Source organism: Ambystoma mexicanum, chromosome 2q, assembly GCF_040938575.1.
Source record: "Ambystoma mexicanum isolate Mex_15411 chromosome 2q, UKY_AmexF1_1, whole genome shotgun sequence".
Lineage (NCBI taxonomy): Eukaryota > Metazoa > Chordata > Amphibia > Caudata > Ambystomatidae > Ambystoma > Ambystoma mexicanum.
The window spans coordinates 482170878-482197386 of NC_090924.1; the positions used below are offsets into that span (position 1 = coordinate 482170878).

Sequence of the window (26509 nt, forward strand, 5' to 3'; positions counted from 1 at the left end):
ACCTCAATTCATGGTATACTCCATACCTGAAAACACTTCGCACTAAAAAAAAAAGGCTATGCGCAACAACCTGGAAAACATAACCGTATGAAGAAAAGAAGACCAAGCTTATTGCCATCACTTCTTTATACAAAAACGAAATATTCCTTGCCAAACGTGAAACTTATAATGCGAGAAGCTAAATTCGGCATGAAAGAACTCTTTGCTCGAAGCACCTATCCCTGTGCCAGACAACTGCACTAAAGATAAACTCTGGTGCTCGAATATACAGCAAGCACTAGCAAATAAGGTTGCGACTCTACAAGTAAAAATTGCTAACAAAAGCCTCATTAATCAGTAACACGCTTAGCAGAACTTCAGCAGATATCCCTAACAACAAATCCCCTAGATTTAAGTTCACCAAAGTCACCATAATTGAAACAGAAAAAAACATTCTATCACTTAAGCCATCCAATTGTTAGGGCGACCCTTGCCCCGCTCAACTTATAAAAGATGCCGTAAGAGATCCATCACCTTTTATCACTAAACTTATCAAAGCATCATTTATGTCCAATACCATCCCAACCAACCTCAAGGAATCATGGGTGCTCCCCCTACTAAAAAAAGCATAGCGCTTGGACTAGGGTTAGCGGGAAAAAAAAATAGATTGTCCCACTGACCACTTACCTGAGACCACTGTTTCGCTAAGCGTTCTTGCATTAAGCGCATGCGCAGCCGTACGTGCAGAACCAGGTCAATTCATGAAGCCATCATCCCGAGCAAGCACATGGCTTTGCGTACGGTTATTTTGCGACCGGCTTCATACTGAGATATTTGCAGCAGTACGTTTTGCACTCTTTCCTTTGACGGGAAGACTATTCCCTCTTCTGTCTTTATGACAGCTCCTAAGAACTGTTTTGTTTTGTTTGGAACAAGACTTGATTTCTTCTCGTTGATTGAGATTCCCAATTGGAAAAGAACATTGATTGTTCTCTGGGTATTTTGCTTTCAAATTTGAGGGGATTCCCTTGTTATCAGCCAGTCGTCCAGATAAGGGTACACTGGGATTGATTCTCTGCTTAGGTGCGCTGTCCCTACCGCTAGTACCTTGGTGAATACCGTTGGAGTGGAGGCTATGCCAAAGGTAATCACTTTGAATTGGCAGTGTTGATTCGCTATCTTGAAGCGCAGGAATTTTCTGTGCGCTTGGAACATTGAAATATGAAAGTATGCATCTTTCATATCCAAGGTTGCCATGTAGTCCCCTTGTTGCAACAGTGGGATTACTTCTTGTAGAGGTGTAATGCGAATTTCTGTGGCTTGACATAAGTGGGCGCAGGTCTAGGGCATGGTGCATTGTAAGGTCTTTCTTTGGTACAAGGAAGTATATTGAATAAATCCCCTTGTTTACCAGTGTGCCGGGACGACTTCTATCCGTCCTTTAGAAGCTAGGCCTTGACCTCTTCTTGCAGGATGCGTTGCTCTTCCTGTGTAGTTTGTCTTTGTGGCTGGTTGGCTGGTGTTAGTATTAGCTCGATGCAATAGCCCCCCACCACAGTGCAAAGTACCCACTTGTCCGACGTGATCCCCTCCCATGCATGGCTAAAGTGAGAAATAAGGCCTTCTACTGGAGTGGGTGTTAATTGTTTAGGAGGGGTGGAGCCCCCTCTTGAGGAGGAGGAGGATCCGTCTCTACTTCTGGACCTTCTGTGGCCCCTTTGAAAGTTCTGTTGGGAGGACTGGTACTGTGAGGAACCCCAGGATGAACACTGCCCACCCTGGTGATAGTTTTAGGATAGCTGGGAGTTCTGTCCTCTAAACCAGTGTTTATTTGAACCCCACTCTCTGCATAAAAAGCTTATTTGTGAGTTGCCCTAGGGATTTGAGGGTGCCATATTCCTCTTTTGCACTTTTTAGTGTGTCCTCGACCGATTTGCTGAACAATGCATTGGGTTCGATGGGCATGGCTTGGGTCTCCAACTTGAAACCAGAATGGCAAACTCATGCATGAGGGTACCTTCCGCCACAATTCATACTGCATGGTCTGCTGCATCTAAGGAACAAGTTGTAACTATTGTTCTCCAGCATGAGTTTGGCATGGATTCATATGCTCATGAATATCCTCCGTCGTCAGGCCGGGAATCCTCAGTAAAATAATGAACATTTTCCCTTTCAAACTGTCTTTCTCCCATAAAAATCACTGAGCTCTAGGTCATCCTGCCCCCAGCCAATGACTGCCCTCTCCTCCCTAAGCCCCTCCTCTGGGAGCCATCTTCAGATTTGGCAGCACAAAGTGGCAGTATGACCAAGAAGAGTCGCCGGGGGGAATTAAGGAGGGTTCGCATTTGATTCCATGCCAGACCCATGCTGGAGAACAATAGTTACAGGTTAAGTAACTTGTTCCTTCTCCAGCATGGGGTCTGGCATGGATTCACTGCACAATCACAGGAGGTGGCAAGGCTCAACAGAAGCAATTACTCTTACCTCCGGAGCAGGCTCACCTTCAAGCGAACAGGTTGCGTAGAACTGCTTGGCCAACCCTGGACTCCTCTCTGGAATCCCTGTCGACGCAGTGGAATCTCGTGAAGGTGTGAGTAGACCTTCACATAGCAGCCCTGCAGATGTCCAGCAGGGGCAGACCAGACAGGAACACCGTTGTTGCAGCAATCGCTCTGGTGGAATGGGCTCTTAGACGGCCGGGTAGCGGTCGGTTTGCCAACCGGTGACAGTGTGTGATACAGCCAGAGAATCACCTGGAAATGGAAGCCTTGGACAAAGCTTTCCCATGGTTCACAGGACCAAGGTTCACAAACAGTTGAGACGTCTTCCGCAAACTCTTTGTTCGTGCCACACAGAACTTCAGAGCACGCGCCACATCCAGTGAGTGCAAAGTGCTTTGAGCCGGCGACGAAGGCGTCGGAAAAAACACAGGAAACACCAAAGGTTCGTTGAGGTGGAATTCTGTCAGAACCTTTGGCATGAAGGAGGGGTGCGTCCTGGTGTCATGGAAAGTCAGATAAGGCTGCTTGCGGGACACGGCCTGGATCTCACCTACCCTCCTGGCAGAGGTGATGGCCAGGAGAAAAGCAGTCTTCCATGAAAGGAACTTGAGAGGGGCTTGATGCATAGGCTCGAATGGGGCCCCCATGAGCCTTGTCAGTACCACGTTGAGTTGCCACGCCAGGGCAGGAGTCTTCACCGGCAGGAACGATTGAAACAGTCTTTAAGGAACTCCTTGACTAGACGGTGTGACCAAAGAGAAGACCATCCCGGAGACCTGGTGTAGCAGGAGACAGCTGCCAGATGCACTTTGATGGAGGCGTGTGCCAGTCCCGCCCTGGCCAAGGACAAAAAGTACGGAAGAATCTGTGTGGCCGTGACCTTCTACGTCTGGCATCACATTGCAAAATGTCCCCATTTGTGCCCGTAGCACTTAAGAGTCGACGATGCTCTAGCCCTGTCAAGGCTCTCCCTGCAGTCCACCGGTAGCTCATACCCACCAAACTCTAAAGCTGCAGGAGCCAGGCCTTCAGGTTCAGCGATCCTGGGTCGTGATGTAGGATTGTGCCGCCTTCTCTGGCGAGTAGATCCGCGACCACAGCAGATTGACTGGAGGTGAAGTCGACAGGACGAGAAGGTCCAGGTACCAAATCTGCCTTGGCCACACCCAGGCAACGAGGATCATCCTGCATTGGCACCGTTTGAGTTCACAGCAGGAGAGGCAAAAGAGGAAAAGCGTACAGGAACAGACCTTCCCACGGGAAGGAGAACGCGTCCCCCATGCTCTTCAGCTGGTAGAATCTGCTGGTGAATCTCTGGCAATTGGAGTTGGTCACCGTCACAAACAGATCGATCTGGGGTTTGCCCTACTTGAGGAAGAGGCTGTCCACTTGATCCTGCTGAAACTCCCACTCATGGCAAGAGCGCAGGTCCCTGCTGAGGGAATCAGCGATGGTGTTCTTGAATCCTTCCAGGTGAAATGGAATGAGGAACATCCCCTGGGCGACGTCCCAGTGCCACAAGTCCTGCGCCTCTCTGGAGAGCGCTGGGGATCTAGTGCCCCCCTGCTTCCGGATGTAGAACATTGTGGTGGTATTGTCTGTGAAGACCCTCACCACTTTGTTATGTTATGTTATTTGAACTTTTAGAGTGCACGGTCACCAAAGGCATCTTGGCGCTGAGAGAAGAGAGGAGGTGAGACATCCACTAGGCCCCAAGGAAATTAGAAAAGCAGAGTCTTCAAGGATTTTCTAAAGGCTATATGGTACGGTATAGCCTTGATCATAGGCAGAAGACTGTTCCACATTTGGGCTGCCGCAATGAGAAGGCCAGGCCTCCAATACGTTTGCGAAGGTAAGAAGGAACAACCAGCAGATCAGCTGAAGTAGAGCAAAGCGTACGAGAGGGATGGTAACGGGTGAATTTAGACTGGAGGTATTCAGCTCCTAGTCCATGAAGTGCACGATGAACGATGCACATTGACTTAAACTCGATTCTTCGACCAACCAGAAGCCAGTGCAAAGCATGCAGCACCGGGGTAATGTGGGCACCATAAGGAGAGCCTGTAGCAATGCGAGCAGCTAAATTTTGAAGGAGCTGAAGCCGCTGGATTAGACCTTTCGGTTGCGCAAGATACGAGTTGCAGTAATCCAGACAACTAAGCACCATGGCTGCAACAACAGGAGGATCGAAGAGCAACAGGAAGTAGCGGAAGGACCCTTTTAAGTAGCTTAAGATGAAAGTGGCCTGGTTTGCACACAGCAGAAACTTGGTCATGCATTGACAAAGAGGCAGAAAGGATTACACCAAGATTCCTAACCTTTGTCACTGGGACCGACAGAGAACCAAGAGAAGAGGGCCAGAAGGTAGACACCCAAAGAGAAGGATCGGGGGGGGGGCACCCACCACCATCACCTCTGTCTTGTCGCCATTCAGCTTCAGCCGATTCCGGCCCATCCACTCACCTACAGCAGCCAGGCACATATGGAAGCGCAACGACACCTCATTCGGATCTAAATCAAGACTAATTAGGAACTGGGTGTCGTCGGCATAGGAATAGCACCTGACGCCGAGAGAGCGGATGACGCAGATAAGGGGCCAGATATATATATTGAAGAGGATCGGCGACAAGGCAGAGCCTCGAGGGACCCCACAGTTAAGATTGAAAGAACGGGAAAGAAACGGAGGAAGAGAAAGAACCTGCTTGCGATCGGCCAGGAAGGAAGAAAACCAGGATAAAACCTGGCCGGTGATCCCAATCTGGGACAGGCAGGTCAGCAGGATGGGGTAGTCAACCGTATCAAAGGCTGCTGAAAGATCTAACAAAATTAGAGCCCCCACCCCTCCTGCATCGACCAGTCTGGCCATGTCATCGAGTACCAATACCAATACGCTTTCCGTGCCCCGACCAGGCCTAAAGCCAGATTGGGCAGGGTCAAGTAATGTAGAGGATTCCAAGTAGGAGGAAAGAAGAGGAGTAACCAGAGATTCTAGCAGTTTCATGGAGAACGGAAGTAAAGAGATAGGTCGGAAATTAGCAAGAAGAGAGGGGTCGAGCGAGGGCTTCTTAAGAAGAAGGATAGCATTAGCAGTTTTTAGTTCAGAAGGAATAACTCCTGTCTGGCAGGAGATATTAACTGATACTGCGAGTTCTGTAAGGATGTCGCCAGCAATTTCTTTCATGACAGCAAATGCAACCACATATGAAAGGGAGCCAGATTTAATACGTTGTTTGGCCCCCCCCTGACTGTGTCTTCAGTGAACAGAGGGAAGGTAGACCATTCTTTGATCTGAGTAGGAATTCCTGTTGCAGTAGGATAGTCATTGGCAGCAGATTTAGGCAAAGATGCTTGAATAGCGGAGCGAATAGTATCAATCTTGGATATAAAGAATTGAGCAAAGGAATCACAGCGTTCTTGTGAAGGAGGGAAAACCGATGTGATTTTTTCAGTGGACGATAAAGAACGAACCACCAAAAATAGAGTTTTTAATTGGCAGAGAGCTGACTCCACATTTCTGGGTGAAATACAGCCTTTTTTGCTTCACAAAATGTCAAAAAAATAAGCAGCTGAACAAGCTGTATACTGAGCTTTAGCGTTAAGATCGTAAGCAATACGCCATTTACGTTCAGTCTGCTTAAGCTTCAGACGAGCAGCTTTAAGCATAGGGGTAAACCAAGGATGGGAAGGGAGTCTACGAGGTTGAATGTGGCGACTAGGAGCAAATATGTCAGCAGCTTCATTCAAAGAAGACAATAGAGTTGAGAAAGACGGATGAGGGGATGCCTGATGTTTATTTTTGACCAGGTTAGAGAAACCCTGTAAATTAGCAGAGCGCCAACTGCGTTGCCAAATTTGTGGTGGACAGATTTTAGTCAAGACATGATGGTTTTTTAGAGTGCAAGTAACTAAAAAATGATCAGACCAGAGTATATGCTCGACAGAAGAAACGGCAGCCAGATTGGCATTAGTCAGCACTAAATCAAGAGTTTTACCAATTTTATGTGTAGGTTCCATCACCAGTTGTTGAATGTTGAGATCATTTAAACTGGTGAAGAAATGCTCAAGCGCCAACAGTCTTGGGCTATTATATTTGAGATTAAAGTTGCCCAAGATAATCAGGTTGGCATGTTGTAACAGAAGTTCAGCTATCAGGTCAAGAAATGGGTCGAGAAACCCAGTATAGGAGCCAGGTGGACGATAGACAAGAAGGAGATGGCAAATAATATGTCTGCCATTTATACCTTGACTTTGACAACGGGAGGAACGACTTGAGGGCCCAAAACACTGCACGCAGCTCCAGGACATTGATGTGGAGCTCCTGCTCCTCCGGTAGTCACAGGCCTCTAGCGCAGAGATGTCCGGTGTGGGCTACCCAGCCCTCCAGAGAAGAGTCCGTGGTGACCGTCTCCTGGTATGGGTGGCTCTGGAAATCTGTGCCGCTGGAAATGTTGGCACACACGCCCCACCACCTTACTGCTTCACGGAACTCCTCACTTAGAACAACTTTGTCTGCGAAGCTTCCGGACACCTGGATCCAACGAGCACCAAGGAACTCCTGAAGAGGTTGCATCCACAACCTGCAGGTAAATACACAACATTATGCAGAGTAGCGACTTGATGGTCCTTAATGTGGCGGACTTCAGTGGCAACAGCCGTTGCACTTTGCCCAGTATGGCCACTATTCTCTCCTCCGAGAGGACAGCCAGGCAGGAGACCGTGTGGAGCCTGGACCCCAAGAACAGCGCATTCTGCGATGGAATCAAGCAGGACTTTGGATAGTTCATGGAGAATCCCAGACCTGACAGCAGCCAGATGGTCCTTTTTGTGTGTTTGACAGCGATCTCCCTGGACCTGGCACAGATGAGCCAGTTATCGAGGTACGGGTACACATGTATCCCCTGCAGACGAAGATGGGCCGCCACTGGTGCCAGACACTTAGTAAACACCCTGGGCGCTAACTTCAGTCTAAAGGGAAGGGCCTTAAATTGGTAGTGTTTTCCCTGTAAGACGAAGCATAGGACCTTCCGATGCTTCGCGTGAATGGGGACATGGAAGTAAACGTCCTCCAGATCCAGCAACGTCAGGAAGTCTCCTTCCTCCAGTTGGCCGAGCACGTGCTGCAACGGGACTTTTCACAAGATCCCCTTCTAGCCTGGCTGAAAATAGACTTTTGGTGTAAAAATAGACCTCCCTAAGGTCGGACCTCCTAGATGTAACATATTGAATAGTTTTCCATCTAAGGAAGGCACAAAAACACCTGCGTACATTTGGAGTTTCTGAATGACAAATCTGCATGAAGTAATGCATTTGGTTATGTTTGGAAACACCCTGTTCACATGTGAAAATAATTAACACTGGTGTGACTGCATTTACATTTGTACGATTCTTAAATTATGAAACAAACTGCAAAGGCATGAAGCAATGTCTATGTTGAGTTTTGTTATTAGGTTCAGCATGAAGTAAATGCTTGATATTTGCTAGCCCAACCCAGTTGGCTCTAAACTATTTGTAAAATGTCTCGCTCTGTGTGCCTTTTCCTACATTATTACACAGTGCATTTGTTGTAAACATGAATATGTTTCCAAAAAAAGTGGGTCAGCCATCAATAATAAACTGACCTTCACCAACTAACTTCATTGAGTTCTTAACTGCATTATATGTACACAGCTAGGCAGTACATGACAGTGAATGATATGCTGCCAGGCAGCCTTATATGAAAACTACAATTGCACCAGAATAATGTGCAAAGGAATAGTAAATGTATAGGCAGGACCCCCCCCCCCTCCTCGTACACAGCTTTTATTAGCCCATAGTCCTGTTCCTATTTTGGGCTCTCTCTCCCCTGTTCTCTGCAAGGTGACCATCCTGCATTTTTGAGACTTGAGGTACTTGTTGAGACGCCGCAGGTCAAGAATGGGCCTACAGCCCCCAGTCTTCTTTTTTACCAAGAAGTATCTGAAGTACACTCAGGAGCCCTGGAGTTGCCATTGAACCAGCTCTATCGCCCCTTTTCTTAACATGGCCCGTACTTCCGGCAGAGCTGAGGGATGTGCTGCACTTGCCGAGCCACCAATGGTATCCACAAACAATTCTGCTGGAATTCTAGAGTGTCCATGGACGAGAGCGTCCAGCAACCATCAATCGGTGGAGATCTTTTCCCACTCGCTGACAAAGCCCGCCAGCCAGCCTCCCACCGGGGTACATGGGTGGGGGCCCGACTTCCTGGCCGGTTCACTCCTGCTTCGGGGTGTGCGTGCCGCCTTGGGAGCGACAATGATGTCAGCCACCTCCGAACGCCTTGGAACGACCCCTGTAGGCCTCCTGGGTCGTAGAACGGGAGGACTGGCGGTACGAAGAGGATCCCCAGCCGATACCGTTCGATGACCTGCCAGATTTCCCTCCTGAGGCACGAAAGGATGGACGATGTTGTTGCAGCATGCCCAGAGCGCGGGCCGTCTCCGTGTCGGTCTTGATGGCTTGCAACGATTCATCGACAGCCTTCCCAATGAGATTGTCCCTGTCAAAAGGCATGTCCAGGACCCTAGTCTGAACTTCCTGCCTAAAGTTGGTGGCTTTCAACCAGCCACGACGACAGAGGCAGACACCATTCCCCATCTATTGGAACCCTGTGCCTGCGATGTCCAGGGCCACAGCGATGGCATGGTCCGATGCCACTTCGCCCTCTTGGAGGATCTCCAACGCTTCGACCCGTTTGTCGTCGGGGAGAAATTCCAGCAGCAGGGCCATCTTATAACACAGCGCCCTGTCGTATCTGACCAGGATCGCAAGCGCGTTTGCCGCCTTCACTGTCGTTGCCGATCACCTTTCTACCCACGTCGTCCAACTTCTTCCCCTCGCTGTCCGGGTGAATGGAGGCTGAAGATGAGGGATTTGAAGACTTCTTCCTCGCAGACACAGAGACCACAGAGTCTGGTAAGGGCTGCGACCACAGGCACTTGGCTGCAGACTCCGGCATCCGGTACTTCTTCTCCAGCCTGTTGCTTTTCACTGGTGCTGTGGCTGAATTCCTCATCAGCGCCAGGCCCTTGTCCCAAACGTCGTCCAGGAGAGGCACCACCAGAATGGTCTTCCTCTTGGCTTCCTGGCGTAGATGAAGGAAACCTTCCTTGTTGGTCTTTCTGGTGTCAGCTGGCGGGCGACCATGGCGTGGTACGATCCCACTTCATCAGGGGGAGAAGCCCTCGGCAGCAAGGAAATGCTGCCGTCATCGTCCGTGTCAGTCGATGCTGTACCCGTCACTGTATCCCTAGGGGGTGGCGGGGTGGTGTACCTCCAGTGGTTGATGAGGTGGCATAGGGTGCCGCTTCCTCTTCTTAGCCGGCGAGGGGCACGGTGCCATGGTGGCCATGCCAGGGGAGCCGTGGGCATATGTCCCTGGAAGGTGTCGGGGGTTTGGGGGTAGTAGGCTTGCTGGGCTCATCGCCCACGTCGCCGTCCTCCTGGAGTGACGACTTGAGATGGAGGCACACGGTGAAGACGAGCGCGCCCTGCTTGTCGTGGGACCCGCTTGCGTGGCGACCCCGATGGAAGCTGACTCGTGGTGCTTGGCCTTGTCTTGGGCCCCCACGGATCGAGCGCCCTTAAATAACTTAGAAGCCCGCTCCTCTGACCGGCCGGTCCTGGATGAGGCATGCCCCCGTTTGCCACACAGGGTAGAGGCCTTGGTGTTGAGCCACGCCGCCAGTTTACTGTGCTGATCCTTGACCGTGCGCTTGGAGAAACCAAGGCAAATCTCACAATCCAATTCCTTGTGATCCGGGTGGAGACAGTAGAGGCACTGAGAGTGTTTGTCTTCCACAAACACATTCCACAATCGGCAGCTGGAGCATGCGGTGTAGGCCTGATGGCATTCTTGAACCTTCCATGAAAGCTCGACGATTCTGCCACTGAGGGGCATTGAAAGACGCCAACAAACGGATCCCTGCTTGTCTGCTCAAGAAACAAAAGAGCACACGGGCTCTATATGACAAAAATAGGAACTTTTTGAACGAAAAAGCGCAAAAACACAGAAATGCTCTCGGAGCGAAACGCGATCACTCACAACACTTGAACGTGCGGTAAAAATCTGAAGATGGCTACCAGAGGAGGGGTTTAGGGAGACGGCAGTCATTGGCTGGGGGCATGAAAGTGAAACTGTTTTTTCTTTTACTGAGGATTGTTGGGAAGGAACTAGGGTCTTCCCGCAACCCCAAGTACTTTAGAATTAGGCAAAACTTCTTTTAGTCACCAGGTCGGCCAACTCCAGCTGCCTACAAGTTCCCAGATATAAACTTAAAATGCACACATTAGGAATTTTAGAACCATCAAGGTCCCAAACTGGAACCTGGAAAGGAGATGCGGTCGGGGGCGGGGGGGACACATTGATGAGCCCCTTTAGAAATTGTATCACCAGTGGAATTTTGAAGTATGAAGATTCCTCTGACGAATGCTTAAAGATGGACAGTGCTGCCAAATAGCTGTTAATGGTACTAATCTGGAGCCCCAGATTGGCTAAAGATAGTAGAAAGGATAAAACATCTGTGTTTTACAAAGAAAAGGATCTAGATTATTTTCATTGCACCAGTCGCAGAATTTATTCCAAAGGCAATGGTACAAAGACTTTGTTACTTGCCTTCTGGCCGAAAGCAAAATCTCCATTACATCATCCGCGAGGTCCCAATCTTGTATCTCAGCCTTTCAGAAACCAAGCGTGGAGGCCGAGTGTTTTGACCTCTGGATGTAAAACCGACCCTCCTATCAAGAGAGAAGGTGCTCTCTTTGTGGAAGACGCATCAGAGAACAGATGGACATGTCCAGAAGGTCCGGGTACCACGTCCTCCTGGCCCAATCCGGGGCAATTAGTATCATGTGTTTCCCAAACATTCTCAACCTCCTGATCACGCAAGGAATGATGGGGACTGGATGAAATGTGTACATGTGTGGAAATTCCCAGTCCACCACAAACGAGTCTCCTAGCGCTCCTCTTGTGGGAAATTCCCTGGAGCAGTACAGTTTACACTTCCGGTTGACTCCGGTCGCGTACAGATCCACTTGAGAGGTTCCCCAAAGGGTGAAGGTCTCTTGACGGACTTCCGGAGCTAGTTCGCACTTGTGGGAGATTGTGCTCTGCCTGCTCAGAGCGTCCGCCGCTGTGTTCCCCTCTCCGGCTTGGTGAACTTCCGATAGGGAGATTCATTCTTGAATTGCCCAGTACCAGAGTTGCATTGCCTCTCTGCACAGTGGTAGTGACCCGACAACTCCTCTGTTGTTGAGGTAGTACATGGCCACTGTGTTGTCTGTCATTATCAGGACATTCTTTCCCCGTACAGAGAGCAGAAAGGCCTTCAGCGCTAGTCTGATTGCCTTCAGCTCCAAAAGATTGATAGGTAGTTTGGACTCGGATGGAGACCAAGGACCGCTGACTGTCAGATCGGTTGTTTGGGCTCCTCACCCTGTGAGTGAGGTGTTCAGCACTACTGTTATCTCTGGCTATGGTTGCCAAAAAGGTTCTACCGTCAGAATGTTGTCCTCACAGGCCCACCACAGAAGATCTTGTGCGACCCTGCTTGGAACCTGAAGTAGGTCTCACATCTTTCCTGAGAATTGGGACCATTGAGATCTGAGAGCCCATTGAAGGGACCTCATCCTCAGGCGTGCTTCTGGTACCAGAAAAATGAAGGATGCCATGAGGGCGAGCAACCTCAAAAATAGCAAAGGCCGGGAGACACTGGGCACTTACAAACTTTGTGACCATCTGTAGAATGTCTTCAGCACTCACCTCGGGTGGCAAGCTCTTTCCCAAGGATGTATCCAGAACAGCTCTGATGAACTAGAGTTTCAGAGAAGGCGTCATATGGGACTTCTTGTAATTGCGGGAGAAGCCCAGTCTGTGAAGGGGGTGGCAGGTGACGTGCAGATGATTCAGGACTTGTTCAGGTGAACATGCCCTGATCAGCCAATCGTCCAGGTAAGGGTAGACATGAATCCCCCGCCCCCTCTCCTGAGACTCGCTGCCACTAACGCCATCAGTTTGATGAAAACCCTTGGAGCAGAGATCAGCCCTAATGGCAGAACTCGAAATTGATAATGAGAACCACCAAGTGTGAACCTCAGGTATTTTCTGTGCTTGAGATGGATTGGCACATGAAAATAAGCATCCTGAAGGTCCAATGACATTATCCAATCCTGGAGTCGGAGGGCCTGAAGGATCTGAGAAAGTGTGACCACCTTTAACTTGTCCTTCCTGAGGAACTTGTTCATGTATCTCAAAGTCCAAGATGGGTCTCAGTCCTCTGTCCTTTTTGAGTATTGGGAAATAAGGGGAATACTAATCCTTGTTCCTCTCCGCTACAAGCAACGGTTCAATAGCGCCTTTCTCTAGCAGGATAAAAATCTCCTACACAAGGTGCAGATCTGGAATCCTCAGAGTGGTTCCCCGGTGGATTGTTTTGAGGTCTCTGTATAAAAGGAAGGAAGTAACCGTGGGCTATGGCTTCCAAGGCCCAAGCATCTGAAGTAATGTCTTGCCATTCTTCCAGATTCTTATACAGTGTGCCCCCCCACTGGTGAACTGTGACTCAAGACCTCAGAGAGGTTTTGAGGCGGCTGATGCAGTGGCAGATGGTAAAAATGCCCCCGATTGAGGTGGCTTCACACCTCTCCCTCCCTCGTCCACCACGAGGGAATCTTCTTTGGCCCCTTTGACCAGCCATTCAAAGTCGACATTGAGGGTTTGGCTGGTATCGAAGGCGCCGCCAAAGGTGTCGAAGGCGCCGCCAAAGGTGTTGAAGGCGTTGACAACCTCGACTTATGCTTGTGCTTTTGGCTCGACTGATCCTTCGAAGTTACATCTTCAGATTGAGGCCTCGAAGACTCGCGATGAGGATCAGCCCTTCGTCCTGGGCTCGAAGGTGCACTGGATTTAGGTCAAGCCCTTTCCTTCCCGGCTTCTTTCAAAGGCACGGTAGGAGCATGGCTTGGAGGCTTTTGTTTTTCAAATATCTTGAGTATCTCTGCTCTGAGGGCCTCCCACTCGGCCGGAGGGGATTTTTTTAGTTGGGCAAGATACGCTCTCAGGGGAAGCGTCCGACGAAGTTGAAGGCAACCTATGGTGCCTCTTCTTAGACTTCTTCGACGATGACGGGGAGCGGTGGGAGCCACACCTCGATCTCGATCGAAGGTTTTTCGGTCGCAGTAGGAGATTTGGGGTTTTGACCTACAGTCAATTTCCCCTTTATTTCTTTCAAGGCTTTTCCTGTCCTCGACTGAGAATTGGAGCAGTCTGAGGTGTTATGGTCTACTCTGAGCCACCACAAACATATACAATGAGGATCGGTCAATGACATTTTCGACTCACAATCTCAACACTTTTTGAACCCGATCTTCAGGGTTGTCGGTTCTCGATTTCTTGAAGTAATGAAGTTGTCACGAAGTGAAGAAGCGCCCCATATTTCTCGAAGCGATACATGCTATATATGCCATCGATGACATCATCCTCGAGACGGAGGCCCACGAGGGACATCGACGCACAGCGCCCTCTGCCCAAAAATATTTCTGAAGCAGCTGAAGCTGGATATCGAATATCCGAAGCAGCTGAAGCTGGATATCGAATATCAAAGATGAGGAATACGTGGGAGGACACAATCAATTCGAAACATATATTTTTACAGTATTATAATTGTGCGTTGAATTTGACTGTATGTTCCTGGAATTCATTGTGCTTTGGTACCAGTTCATTCCCTCCTAAGAGTGATGCCGACTGTTCTGCTACATTAACCATTGACTGAATTTTTGTCTACTTTGGTGGCCATCTTTGGTGGTCCCCATTAAAATAGATCTCTTCAAAAGCTTTGCCACAGGGTTGAGGAATAATCTCCCCAACAGTGTTCATTTGGACTATGAGATGCACCTATTTTATGAGAGGATGTATTCGGGATTAGCTGGTTAACTCTACTGAAATAAACATTGCTCAGTGAGGAATTTGTACAATCTGGTGTTAGAAAAAACATGCAGTGGTTTGTGAGTGGAAGTCCCCGTCCTAGTATATAAGGGGTGGAAGACACATGGGTCTGGGATGTTCCAGCTGCTACCGGACCTGCCTCAGAGTGTGGATAGTGTGGGATCCCACCCCCTCCAAGACGTGGTATAACCCCATCGCAAACATCCTAGGTACCAACTCCTAACTGTGAGCATAACTTTCAGACCATGTACAAAACATTTTGTGCCAGAAAGCAGAAAACTGAAAAGAAGCCTTCTGCTTCCATTCGCGGACCCATGGACTGCCATGGTAAGATTTTCAAAACTTACCGGCAAAGGAGATATAGAAAGAAAGGAGACCACGAACCATGCAGTTGGCCAAGGACGCTGCAGCAGCTCACTCCCTGCTGCAGCAGCTCAGACCACAAGATGCTGCAGACAAAATAGCCGCTAAAAGAGGAAATCCTCTTGTGGCACACGTACTTTACCTATAAAGCTCACAGAACCAACAAGCGGAGGCTGTTACTGCAATTAACCAGGGAAGGTCTCGAAGGGTCAATTAAGGGGTACCATGAAAGAAGCCCAATTTAAATGCATGATACAACCTGCTAGCTGCCCTATCCAATCACACGGGGCAACACAAATACACACACTGTTGCAGTGCTATAAAAGAGGGTAGGTGATCTCAGCATAGGCAGCAGCAGAGTTAAAGAACGTGTTCTTCACTGCTCCTTGCTAGATTGGGAGAGCACTGCTTGGTACAAGGTAGATAGTTTGCTGGGATCCCTAATTGATACCCGAGCCCGAATACAAGGGTCTGATGCTTACCAAAGTTCTACAAGTGGTCGCAATCTTGAATGCTGAGAAACCAAAGCTTCTGGAGGAGGTTTAAGAATGGAGAGATCTGGAAGAAATCTACCGGGTACTGCAAAGCACTAGACATTGGTGGAAACCTAAACCAGTGCAGCAAGAAGCCCTGGAGGAACACCCAGTACAAAGAGGAAGAGAAGAGCCCAAAGCCTGACAACCCAAAGATCTGGGAGATGTCTAAATGGACATCCTGAAAGTGGGAAGACTGAAGAAAGGCCAAGACTATGCATCACACCTGGAAAAGCCTGCCCAGAGGAAAGTTTCATTATATTGTGTTTAGACTAAAGCTACATATTAAAGAAAAGACATTTTGAACTCTGTTGTTGACCAAGACTTGGAACATTTATGTTTTAGCTTAGACTTAACCAGGAGGATAATTACTTTTTAAGAATAGGTTTTGCATCTTTCTGTTGGCTACCTTTGGACATTGCATTGTAGAATAGGGTGTCACTGGAGGTATAAGGACACTGCAAGAATGGGTTAGGAACTTTATGATTTTGGGAAAGCCCCAATGTAGGTGTTGATGCACCAATATTATCCCACTTTGTGTTGTCCAATTTCTGACACTGTTTCCTTAGAATCATCCTTAGTGTTTGGTTCAACCCCCTTTCCTAATTTAACACAGAATAAGCACAGCCCCTGCTGAAACACGCCTATCTTGTGACACATGTATCTTTGCTTGACTTTCCTACAGTGCAGAAAGCAGCATCTAAATAGAGTTCTATTATTGTTGCTGTACATTCAGGATTACCAGTAGGATGGAAATAGTCAAACCTTTTACATTTGGTCAAGTAAAGCTATAAATCGCCCTAAGGGCTTAAACTATTATTTTCCTTGATTTAATGACCCTCTCCCCCTTTCAAGAAATGCTCTGTGCTCATCATTACCTTGCCACGCTGAGTAGGAGATCCACTAATGCAGATTCAGCATAGACTGATTTTTCGACCACAAGTGACCCCACTGAGTCCTCCATCTGTAACCAGATCACTTCAGTGCACTCCAGATTGCACCCTCCGAATATAGCAGTCAGGGATTTCAAGGATTGTGTGACTCGAGCAGGAGTTTTGGAACTCAGGGAATTCTCAAGATATGCAAGAACTCCCCGAGCACATGTTGGCCAATCACACGTCCCACTTTTCAGAGGAATCTGCATATCTAACTGTAGTGATGTGATCAGAATATGGACAAGAAGCTGACTGGCAGCAGATGCCACAAAGAGACTGGGGTCTCCTTGCATGCTGAAGATTTCATCTAGTGCACCTAAAAGGTAAACACAAAAAAAGATGATTTCCTTAAACTCCAAGTCTGGACAATATCATATTTCATGTTTTGCTAATTGCAGATTTAGGTTGTGTATGTAAAGCAATTTCAAAGTTATCACACTGTACTACCACAGTCAAGCTTTTCCTTCAAATGTAACTTCAGGTAGAATATTACTATACAAATCCTTTCATAAACATTTTATTTTGCAGTTCTCTACAGAAAGGTCAATTTGAATACGTTCAGCTCTATTTCAATCAGACAAATATACGTGGCAGGACTTCCACCAACAATCCTCCACTCTAGCCCTTATTTCTACAGACTACTTGCTGCTAGAAGTAGGAGTTATCATAGAATGAGGGTCCTGAATCTATGTATTTAGGTTCATGCATTGGGACTTTAGGTAAGAGGCAAAATACTCGCCAGTGTCGCACAAAAATTGAAGAGCTCTCTTATGTTGTGCAAGGCTGTGAACACCTCGAATCCAGCCGCTTCGTACAGATGCATCTTCCCAGGATCCACTTGTCAAAAGTGTCTTGCCAAAGAAAGCGGACAGGTGATCCCCTCCCTGGAGCAATTACAACATGAACAGGATTACTTCATTGAGCCAACCATTTTGTTGGAACGATTACTCAAAAGAGGATGACACAAACACCTATTAAAGAGAGCTATTAATATATCTTGGTACATGGACACAGTGGCATTACATCAACCAGAGACAAGAGACCCCACACAAGAAAAACATGGTTTGGGTTCTCACCATTTCAACGAAAAACACAGCCCCAAAGAAAACATCAGTCATGAGTAGCAAATGTAAAACATGTCTAACAGGGATGTAGCTCTACTCATGTTGGCCTACAAAAGGGACAAAAATATCAGAAACAAATTGATACACTTACACAGAGCTATGACTGGCCCTACGGCGCTCACAGAGATGTGGCAACTACCAGAAATCACTGGTCATTCACTTTGCAGCAATTGCGCCTCCAGTGTACTGACTAAATGTGACAGCAACATTTACAAATGACAACGGACATACACCGAAGGCAACACACAAATTGCAAAAGAAAAAAATACAGCCTATGCAAATATATGCCGTCATTGGATCTATACTGGTAAATCCACTCTCTTGTGAAAAAAATGCATAGATGGCAGAAATGGGGTACGAGGGCCCTAAGCACCCCTCGAAAATGCATACGGACTATCGTGCCGCGCAATATTCTAAATTATTGCAGAATCAACTTGCAACAGTCGGCCACTAACATGGCTCTGTACACCTTTCTCCATTATGCAGAAATCCTGCAAGTTGGCCATTTAACAACAAGGAGCAGTTTGCCCTACAGCAGTGCTGCTCACCTTTTCCTGTTAGTGGTTTGTTCTGCTCTCAGGTGGGTGAAACGGGTTGTCCGACACCCCATTTCTGTCTAATATACATGAAACTTTTAAAAAATACTTTTGTGTTCTTCCAGGGGTTGAGACTTCCCATGACATCAGGGAATATGACTAAACTGTCACGTTTCCCTTTCTCTCCCTGTTCCTGCATGGAGTGTTATCACTTCTCCCCCACAGAGCTCCTGCACTGCGCCCCCTCCCTCCCCACTTTAGCAGTATAGTATGTGGTGACCACTTGAGGCACTCATAAGTCACTAGATGTCTTGACACACTTGCACCATAGAAATTGTGAAACAATGCGGCTGTATTGTTGCTGCATGCATTTCGAATAAGGTCAATGGAAATTCATACCCAGCCTTTACACCTTTTTGTCTCCACACTGGGGACTGATGAGCCCGCCTGGTCTGTTATACACAGATGCACGCCTGAATTGGATTCAAGATTGACAAACTACTGGTCCTGAAGAATATGGCATTAAATTAGATTTGCCATCGAAATCGGTCAACCCTGTGGTCATGTGTGCTACAAGTGATCTGCTTTGATATCCCAGACAAATAAGGGGGATACTCTAGCCCAATATTAAGATCTACTCACGTCCCATGAGCCTTTTAAGGTTGCCCAGAGTATATGGGCTTTTTATTTTATGAAACAGTAGAATAGACCAATTGTGCCTTAGGAAGTTTGACCTCTATGGGTGGATAAAAGAAGCACAAAATCCCCAGGTCTAAAACAATGTGCCAGGTTATTTGTGATAGACAAGATCTAATATCCAGTTTTGTCTGCCCAAGAAATATACACAACACGAATGGTTGATTTTAGTTTCCTTTTTAATTATGAAAAACCATGTATCATTTCTAATTGAGCAGTAAGGTCGAGGGACAGTTCCTTCTTTCCTATACTTATTAGATAGGCAGTGCACCATCCGTCACCTAGGGCCAGGCACTCCTGTCAGGAACAGGGTGTTCTTCCACTAGCGACAGTCAGACCATTGTTTTTCCCCTTGACAGTGGCAACAGAGGAGATGAACCAAGAAGGCCCAAATGCAGAACTAAAGGACGGGGTAGTGGTGTCCCACCATCCTTCCCTACGAAGGAAGGTTTCTACTTCATGGCGCTACAACTAGGAGGGTACAATGGGATGACAATGGGAAAACAGCCCATAAACAGTCCCAGCATGACATATCCAGTACATCCAGTGAAAAGGACAAGGGGAGGACAAAAGACTGCTTTGGAATGATGTCTAGCAGCCAAAAGAGGAAACAGGAGCAAAGGGGAAAGACCATGGGCAAAACCTGGTCATAAAATTGCAGCAAACCAGCTTTGTGGAAACATGTTCCAGAAATACTAATCAGTACACCAGCAAAAGAAACAGCAGACTTGATTTGCCGTTCGTTAAACTGCAACGGGCAGTGAAAATTGGGTATAGACTGCCTTTGACCCATCACTAGTACACTCTGAAGTAGAACGTGGTGGGCTGCACGGTTTCACAAAAGATGACCCTTTACCCCGACAATCATGATTATAAACTATTGAAAAAGTTAAATCTGTAATAGTAATTCCTCAATTTAACAATACAATACATATTTTCTGGTTAAGTTAAGGAACCAATGGGTAGTACTATTAGAGATTTCATTGCTTGAGGCGCATTATAAAAGTTACAAAACAATGTTTTCAACACAGTATCAAAGCTTGCTCCATTTGCAACTTTGCTGAAACAATTAGATTGGCCAACACATTTAGTTGCTTTTAGCTATTGCTTTTCTTGACCAGTAACAAAATAAAAAAATAAATCAAGTTTGGAAAAAAGACTCATCTTACTTTAGAATGTGATTTGACAAATTGCTCATTGCCTCGTCATTTGTTTTTACAATTTTCTATTTCTATTTCTATTGATTTTATTTCATTTAGTGGTGTTCCGAAATGTCTCGCATCCTGGCCTGTCTCAAGCGAAAGGGGAAGAATCACCTACCACCTTTCACAAGCAAATGGGGAACAACACCGCTTGTAGCCAGAATTGAGGAGTAAAAACACAGAAGGGCTCAGTTTAAACATTTGATAAGTTTAGAATATCCACATATAGCAAAACCAAACTCTTAAAACCAGTTAACAGTCAACCTCACCCGATCTGCTCTTTCCCCTCAAACCCTTGCCACACTGACCACATACACTACAGCTCAAACTATCCCATACGCCTGACAACGTTACATATTTTGGGACTTCAAAATCTTAGTTGTTAGTTAATTCTGATGGAGTATGCATTAGATTGTTTTGGTTGGGCTTATATCAAATTCCAGATAATGCAATGTGGTCTCTGCTCACATTATAACATACATTGAATGTGCACAACTTTACTGGTGACATCTAGTGGGGTGACCAAAGGTCCCGGGACCTGCCAAACTAGTACATGGTGGATGTGGGGCGGTATGGGTATGCAGAGAATCCCATGTGCACTGTCACTTAATGCCAGTTATCGGGCAGGCGGACATTCATGTGTGGCACATAAAGAACACTAGCTCTTTAAAGGGAACCGTAGCAGACCCACAACCTCATACAAGTGCTCTACTCTCCCCCAGGCAGATCGGGCATGAGAAAATCCCCAAAATCCATGTTAAACTTGTGGCTACACTTGTTGCCTTAATTGCCGATTCAGAAAAAGGTTGCTCTGTCGCAGAAAACACAGACTGGCATCAGTGAGCCAAAACAACAACGGATCCAAGATGACTGACCAGCTCTTTCAAAGTCATAGTCTGCCAGCCTTACTGCTTGCTTAACCCCAACCTAAACCAGACATGCCATTTGCATGCATAGTATTGGGCAGCTTCTGTAAGGATGGCTGAACGGATGTCCTGACGGGACACCACAGACCTTTCTTCCTGACAGCTGTGAAACAGTGTGCACCTTTGGCACACAGTTTTTGTTCTCACTCACCCTTTCACGGCTTTGGGTATCCTATCACAGGTTCCTTGATGGGTTTGCATATTTAGATTTGCACTTGGCCATTTCGACTTCTGTAAAATCTCCTTCTGCTTGGACCTATTGAGAGGCCACAGACCTCCGAAATGTGGGGTTGGAGAGGGAAAGTCGTGCTAGCTTGTGAACATCATTTTAATGCCCACCTGCGAGAAGTCTGTGCTCGACTTAAGTGTAGGTATGCATTTAATATTGTAAAATGCATCATTTTTAACCTTTACTTTTCTGGAGGGAGACCTCATATTTGCAATGGTTTAAAAAATGCAAGTCATGTGTATTTGAACAAAAAAGGGATTACTTAACACAGTATATGTATGTGTTGATTATAAAGAACTAAAATGATAATAGGGAGTTGCAGCAATAAAACCAACGGGGTTCTGGCTGTTATGAATGTTAAAGAGGATTTTGGACATAAGAAAGAGTTTTATATTCGTCATATGTGTCTGTGAGAGTTGTATGACTGAATCTCTAAATACCTAATAAATGCTGGGTTTGGCACGCATTTCCTTTAATAAAAGAAAAATACTAAAGTCGCCATAAAAGCTTTTGTAAATATCAAGCATTTGTACAAGTTTGGCCAGCAAAGACTATAGCTGTTAGAGTGCAATGACTGCTAACAGCTCGAAATCACTCACGGATTTGTGTGGATCAGCCAGAGTTCGAGAAACAAAATTATCTTTATATTTAACAAATGACAACATTGAAAATAAACTGCTAGATATTGCTGCGCCTGTGGCAATCTGCCGCCCTAGGCCAGGGCCTATTCAGCCTTATTGTAGCTACGTCTCTGCCAATTAGGTAAAAGTTTAACATCTGTACCCATATGTGTGTCTGTTAGCAAAGTATGGTCCAAAACTTAATATATGTGTTGGTGTGCGACTGTAGATAGCAATGCAATTTCGAATTCGGGGATACCCTTGACCCCCTTTTGTGGGGCCCTAAAACGTTTGCTTTCCGTTTATTTTGACTTCACTTTTATGGCAAGAAAGACTTCTACTTGAAATTGAGCAGGGTTAATATTGTAAATGTTATAGCCATATTGGACAAGCAAAAACATTGATCATTGCCTCACGTCTTTCAAATTCAGTACAACTTTAAAACAACCATTTTACACACTAAACCACCTCTACAGGGACTGCTCTTATCCTGTCTACTGTACAGTCATGCCTAGCCCCATTTTCACAGCTGTAGGCTAGTCTTGGGTCGCCTCCCACCTCTGCTCTAATCGCCTCTGTCTACCCCATGTGCAAATTGCATATATATCCAATACACTGCATGTCTAGTGTTTTTGAACATACATGGGGATTTTCCGAATTTTCTGTGTTCTGCTTTTTGTCCATGCACTTACACTGACCCTTGGACCAGTCCAGGTTCTGATTTTGGTGGGTGGGCGAGTAGAATTATGAATGCCTGGCCATGTTTCAGTTGAGTATTCTTAGCAGATAAGCATCAGAATAGCATTCTTGTGGTATGCATAGGAGCAAATCCGACTGCACAGTTTCAATCCTGCAATGCTTTCTTTTGTACTGTGTGCACAACAAGATACATTTCTTTAATTTGTACAAAAATGAATTGCGAACATGCATCATATAAAACCATGATTGCAAGCTACATAACTAACATTGCAGCTAAAGATAAAAGAATGCAGTTCATACTGATCTAGAGCTGAAAGGCCTGTGATGAACCGGATGTTGTCATCACTCCTTTCACAGCAGTAGCCTCTCCCCATGTGGCCAGGGGACGGCACCCGCTACCTGATCCTGACCCTGGGGGCGGTTGCGAGGTGACCCTCGGAGGGATCATAACATCATTGGATGAGACATGGTATCCCCCCTTTCCCTTTTAGGGATACCTCAAGCATTCCACAGGACATGATGGCATATTGTGCCGATTCCCTTCAATCATCCACAAGACCTACTCGTAACACCTTCCAATACGCTACACATAAAACACCAAGAACTGCCTACAACTACCATACATCTAGAAATACTGGGACAAGGATTCTGAATGGAGTAATGCAGATCACCAGGCACGAGAAGCACCAGATACGCTCTAGTGGTTGTGAGCATACGATAGGAGCTGGGACGTTTAAAAGTTTTACTGAGCATGAAGATAGAGAATGATACCTGGGAAAGCCAAGCTCTCTCAGTGTTGACTGAGGGACTGTTAGGACGTCAAGACGAACATGGAGCCGGCAGGCTCAATATGAAAGTAGGTTTCAGAGGACTGCATGGGCCCTTTCATTGTGCGGCAAGCGCGAGAGGGAAGGTAGAAGAAACTTCCTAGCGGCCACGGGAACCTGGAAGCAGCCACATTGCCACCCAAAAATGTTGCGTGAGCCCAGAGGAAAGCAGGAGCCGCAAAGGACGTGGAAGCTGTTCGATGAAGCCAGGGAGCCCATGAGCTGGGGCTGGAACATTGCCTCCCGTCTACCACAAGGGAGCCAAAGGACGCCACAAAAAAACAGAGTGAGAGTGAGAGTGAGAGTGAGAGTGAGAGTGAGAGTGAGAGTGAGAGTGAGAGAGAGAGAGAGAGAGTGAGAGAGAGAGTGAGAGAGAGAGTGAGAGAGAGAGAGAGAGAGAGAGAGAGAGTGAGAGAGTGAGAGAGTGAGAGAGTGAGACACAAAATGTGTGAAGCGAATGAGAAGAATTATGAAGTCCAATATTACCCAAAAAGGGTTTACAAAGTAATGTGAGACAAATGAAAGTTTTCTATTGTAGAAAGTCAAGTTTGCAATTGTATAAAGTAAATCAGATGAAAAGCCCTGGCAGGAGAGTACACGGTTTTATGTGATATTACCGTATTTAAAAGACTGAACACAAAAAAGAGAAATTCTTTCTGGCCGTTTTTGTGTTAGCTTTTAAATGCGGCTGGATTAAATCTCACAAAAAGCCCTGACAGGAGAGTATACCAGGCAAAGACAAGTTTGCAAGCCCACAAAGTAAATCACATGAAAGGCCCTGGCAGGGAAGTACACCATTTTGTTGAACAAAGAGCCCAAAGGAGGATTCATGCCCTTGGGAGTTTGAGGTGTCTTGACGGGAAACCTGGGAAGGGAGTTGTCCCCTGGAACTGTGACCTTTATCCATTGGGAACCTTTGGTGTTGGAGTTATACATTTCTTTTGAACCTGAACCTTTGGGCACTTACAAGGCCAAAGACATTACCCTTCACACATTAGAATTGTTTTGTAGAATGTGATGGCAAGGCTCCAATTTCGGGCACAGGACATTTTGCTTTGAACATCTTGACACTGGACAGACCTTTACTTTTGGTTAACGTAGGTAAATGCCTCCTACAGTAGAGATAATGAGGCCTTTTCCAAACCCCATATATTTTGAATAAATATTTATAGCCAAAACTAAAAGCTCACTGTGTCTGTGTCTTATTCCTGGCTCCTCACAAGCCTCTACGTGACAGCTTGGCACTATATATTCCGATTTTCAATATACGTTTATTGATTTATTGTTCACTTGTTAGGCGCTTATACAGGAAACAAATATGTTTCAAAGCGCCCACAGGGCAACAGGGAGGGGACATAGGATGATAGACAATGTAATTACAGCAATGTTAAATAATTAAATACAACAAAGAAGAGACAATGGGGACTGGAAGACACACCTACTATGCCTTGTGAGTGTTCAGAACATGCAAGTGCAGAGGGGAGAGGGGTATGGGATAGGTGCTGTGGAGCTCATGGAGAGCAGCAGGTGAAGTGCTATGAAGAAAGCTAAGTGCAACCTCCAGTGGTGGAGCGTGAACCGAGACAAATGTAGAAGATATGAGTGCAGGATGAGATGTGGGAGGTCAGGGCCCCCGAGGATGCATAAGGGCCCTGCACACCACTCAAGCGTCTGTGCGATTAGCAGGGTAGCAGGGGAGGGAAGGATGAGGTAAAGAGGAAGGTCTTGAGGCTTTCACAAAACTTAAGGATTGCCTGCTCAAGACGAAGAGGGAGGCTGTTCCAAAGAAGGGAGCCCGCTGAGGAAAGCAAATAAACCTGCTCTCTGTTTAGCAAACCGCTTCACACGCAAGGAGTTGGTGCCAGAGAAGCGCAGGTGTCTAGGGGGGGTGGGGGGGTTGAGTATTTGGTAAGAAGGATTTGCAGATAGAGTGGTCCCCGGCCCCAGACAGTCTTGTGGATGATGGAGAGGGATTTGAATTTAATGTGTGCTTCGATCAGGAGCCAGTGGAAACTTTGTAGGGCAGGAGAGATGCGGTCCCTGGGCTTGAGACCAAGGATAAGTCTGGCTGCTTCTGGATTAGCTTGAGGGTTTCACAGAGTAGACAAAGGTAGCTTGAGAAGGACACTATATCCTGCAAGCGGATACAAGTGGCTGATGTGCGGTTTGAACCAGTAGCACATTTATTATAAGCAGATGTGTCGTGTGCGGATTTGGAGCACAAAATGTAACATGTGCAAACTGCGTGCTTCAAAACGTGTTTAGTTTTTCAACACATTCGGTTTTAAAATGTTTAACACATTCAAATATTTTCTTAAGCATTCATGAATTTAGGGGTCTTCAAAAATGTGTCACTAATAAATAAGGATGTGTGCTGAGCATAACAGATGCAAGGCAAACCAGAACGTCAGTAGCTTCAAATCAAGAACCAGATCATGACATGGCGCACTATGGAAACGTGTTTGCATGAAATTGCAGATCACAAATGACACAAGGCTACGAGCTGATCCTTCAACAAAATATTAATTAAGGCCCAACAAATGGCAAAAAGGAGGTAATAATAAGCCCCACTTTCAAATGAAGCGTCATGAGAGGAAAGACCAATCAGGATGTGTAGAACAAACCACATAGTTCATATACGACCAAATGTGGAACAGTTGGTCTGTCGTGTGGATGCCATAGGTTCTGCCGGAATAGTTAGTGGGCCTTGAAAAGATGAGCTAAGGACAGACCCTGCCCACTGTACTTGGCACTAGAGGGAAAGCCTGAGAACGGGGTGTTTCATTGAAAGAAGCGGGAGGGTAAAAATCCTTGGTAAGGGGCGAGAATATAGTCTGTCTTAAAAGAAACCCAAATGAGGGGACGATGGAGGAAATACCAATTACTGTCATGGGTGTTGTATTGACTGAATCCAAACTCATGGAGAGAACCGAGAGAAAAATAAAAGAATCCAAGGTTGTGGTGGGATCTAAGAAAAGCATGAGAGAACCTGAGGTCATGGGGAGACCCAAGAGGGTTGATGTGCTAAAGAAACAAGAGGCCAACAGAGGCCCAACTAATCTGTGTTGATGGGAGATGCTGGAGAAGGAAGAAACTTAAGTAGCACCAGGAGGTTACTGCCCAGGAATAAATTTGATGTAGGTTTGTTTATAGAATAGGGGTAGACTTTGTAAGAATAGGTTTCTGAACACATTTTTCAGCCAGACATGGACAACTGTTTTGTTGTACCTTTCGGTTAGTCTGCAGGCGAAAGTACTCAAAGATTAGGTTTGAACTTTGTCAGACATTACCTTACAACTTTGATTGTTAGAATAGGGCTTCCTTATGGGGACAGAGACTGCTATGGGTCAGTGTAATGGTTATGTTAGAAGAACTCATCA

The 26509-nt window shown here is 46.5% G+C and overlaps 1 protein-coding gene across 3 annotated transcripts in view; it reads right to left on the minus strand.

The window, feature by feature from the left end:
- BRAT1 (BRCA1 associated ATM activator 1) overlaps window positions 1–26509 on the minus strand; it is a 437354-nt gene that overhangs the window by 292548 nt on the left and 118297 nt on the right. For all 3 annotated transcript variants that reach the window (XM_069647597.1, XM_069647599.1, XM_069647598.1), the window contains exons 4-5: window positions 17010–17154; window positions 16214–16586 (exon numbers count right to left, since the gene is read on the minus strand). In XM_069647597.1, coding sequence (XP_069503698.1) covers window positions 16214–16586; window positions 17010–17154 — 518 coding nt within the window. The remainder of the gene's footprint in view (window positions 1–16213; window positions 16587–17009; window positions 17155–26509) is intronic.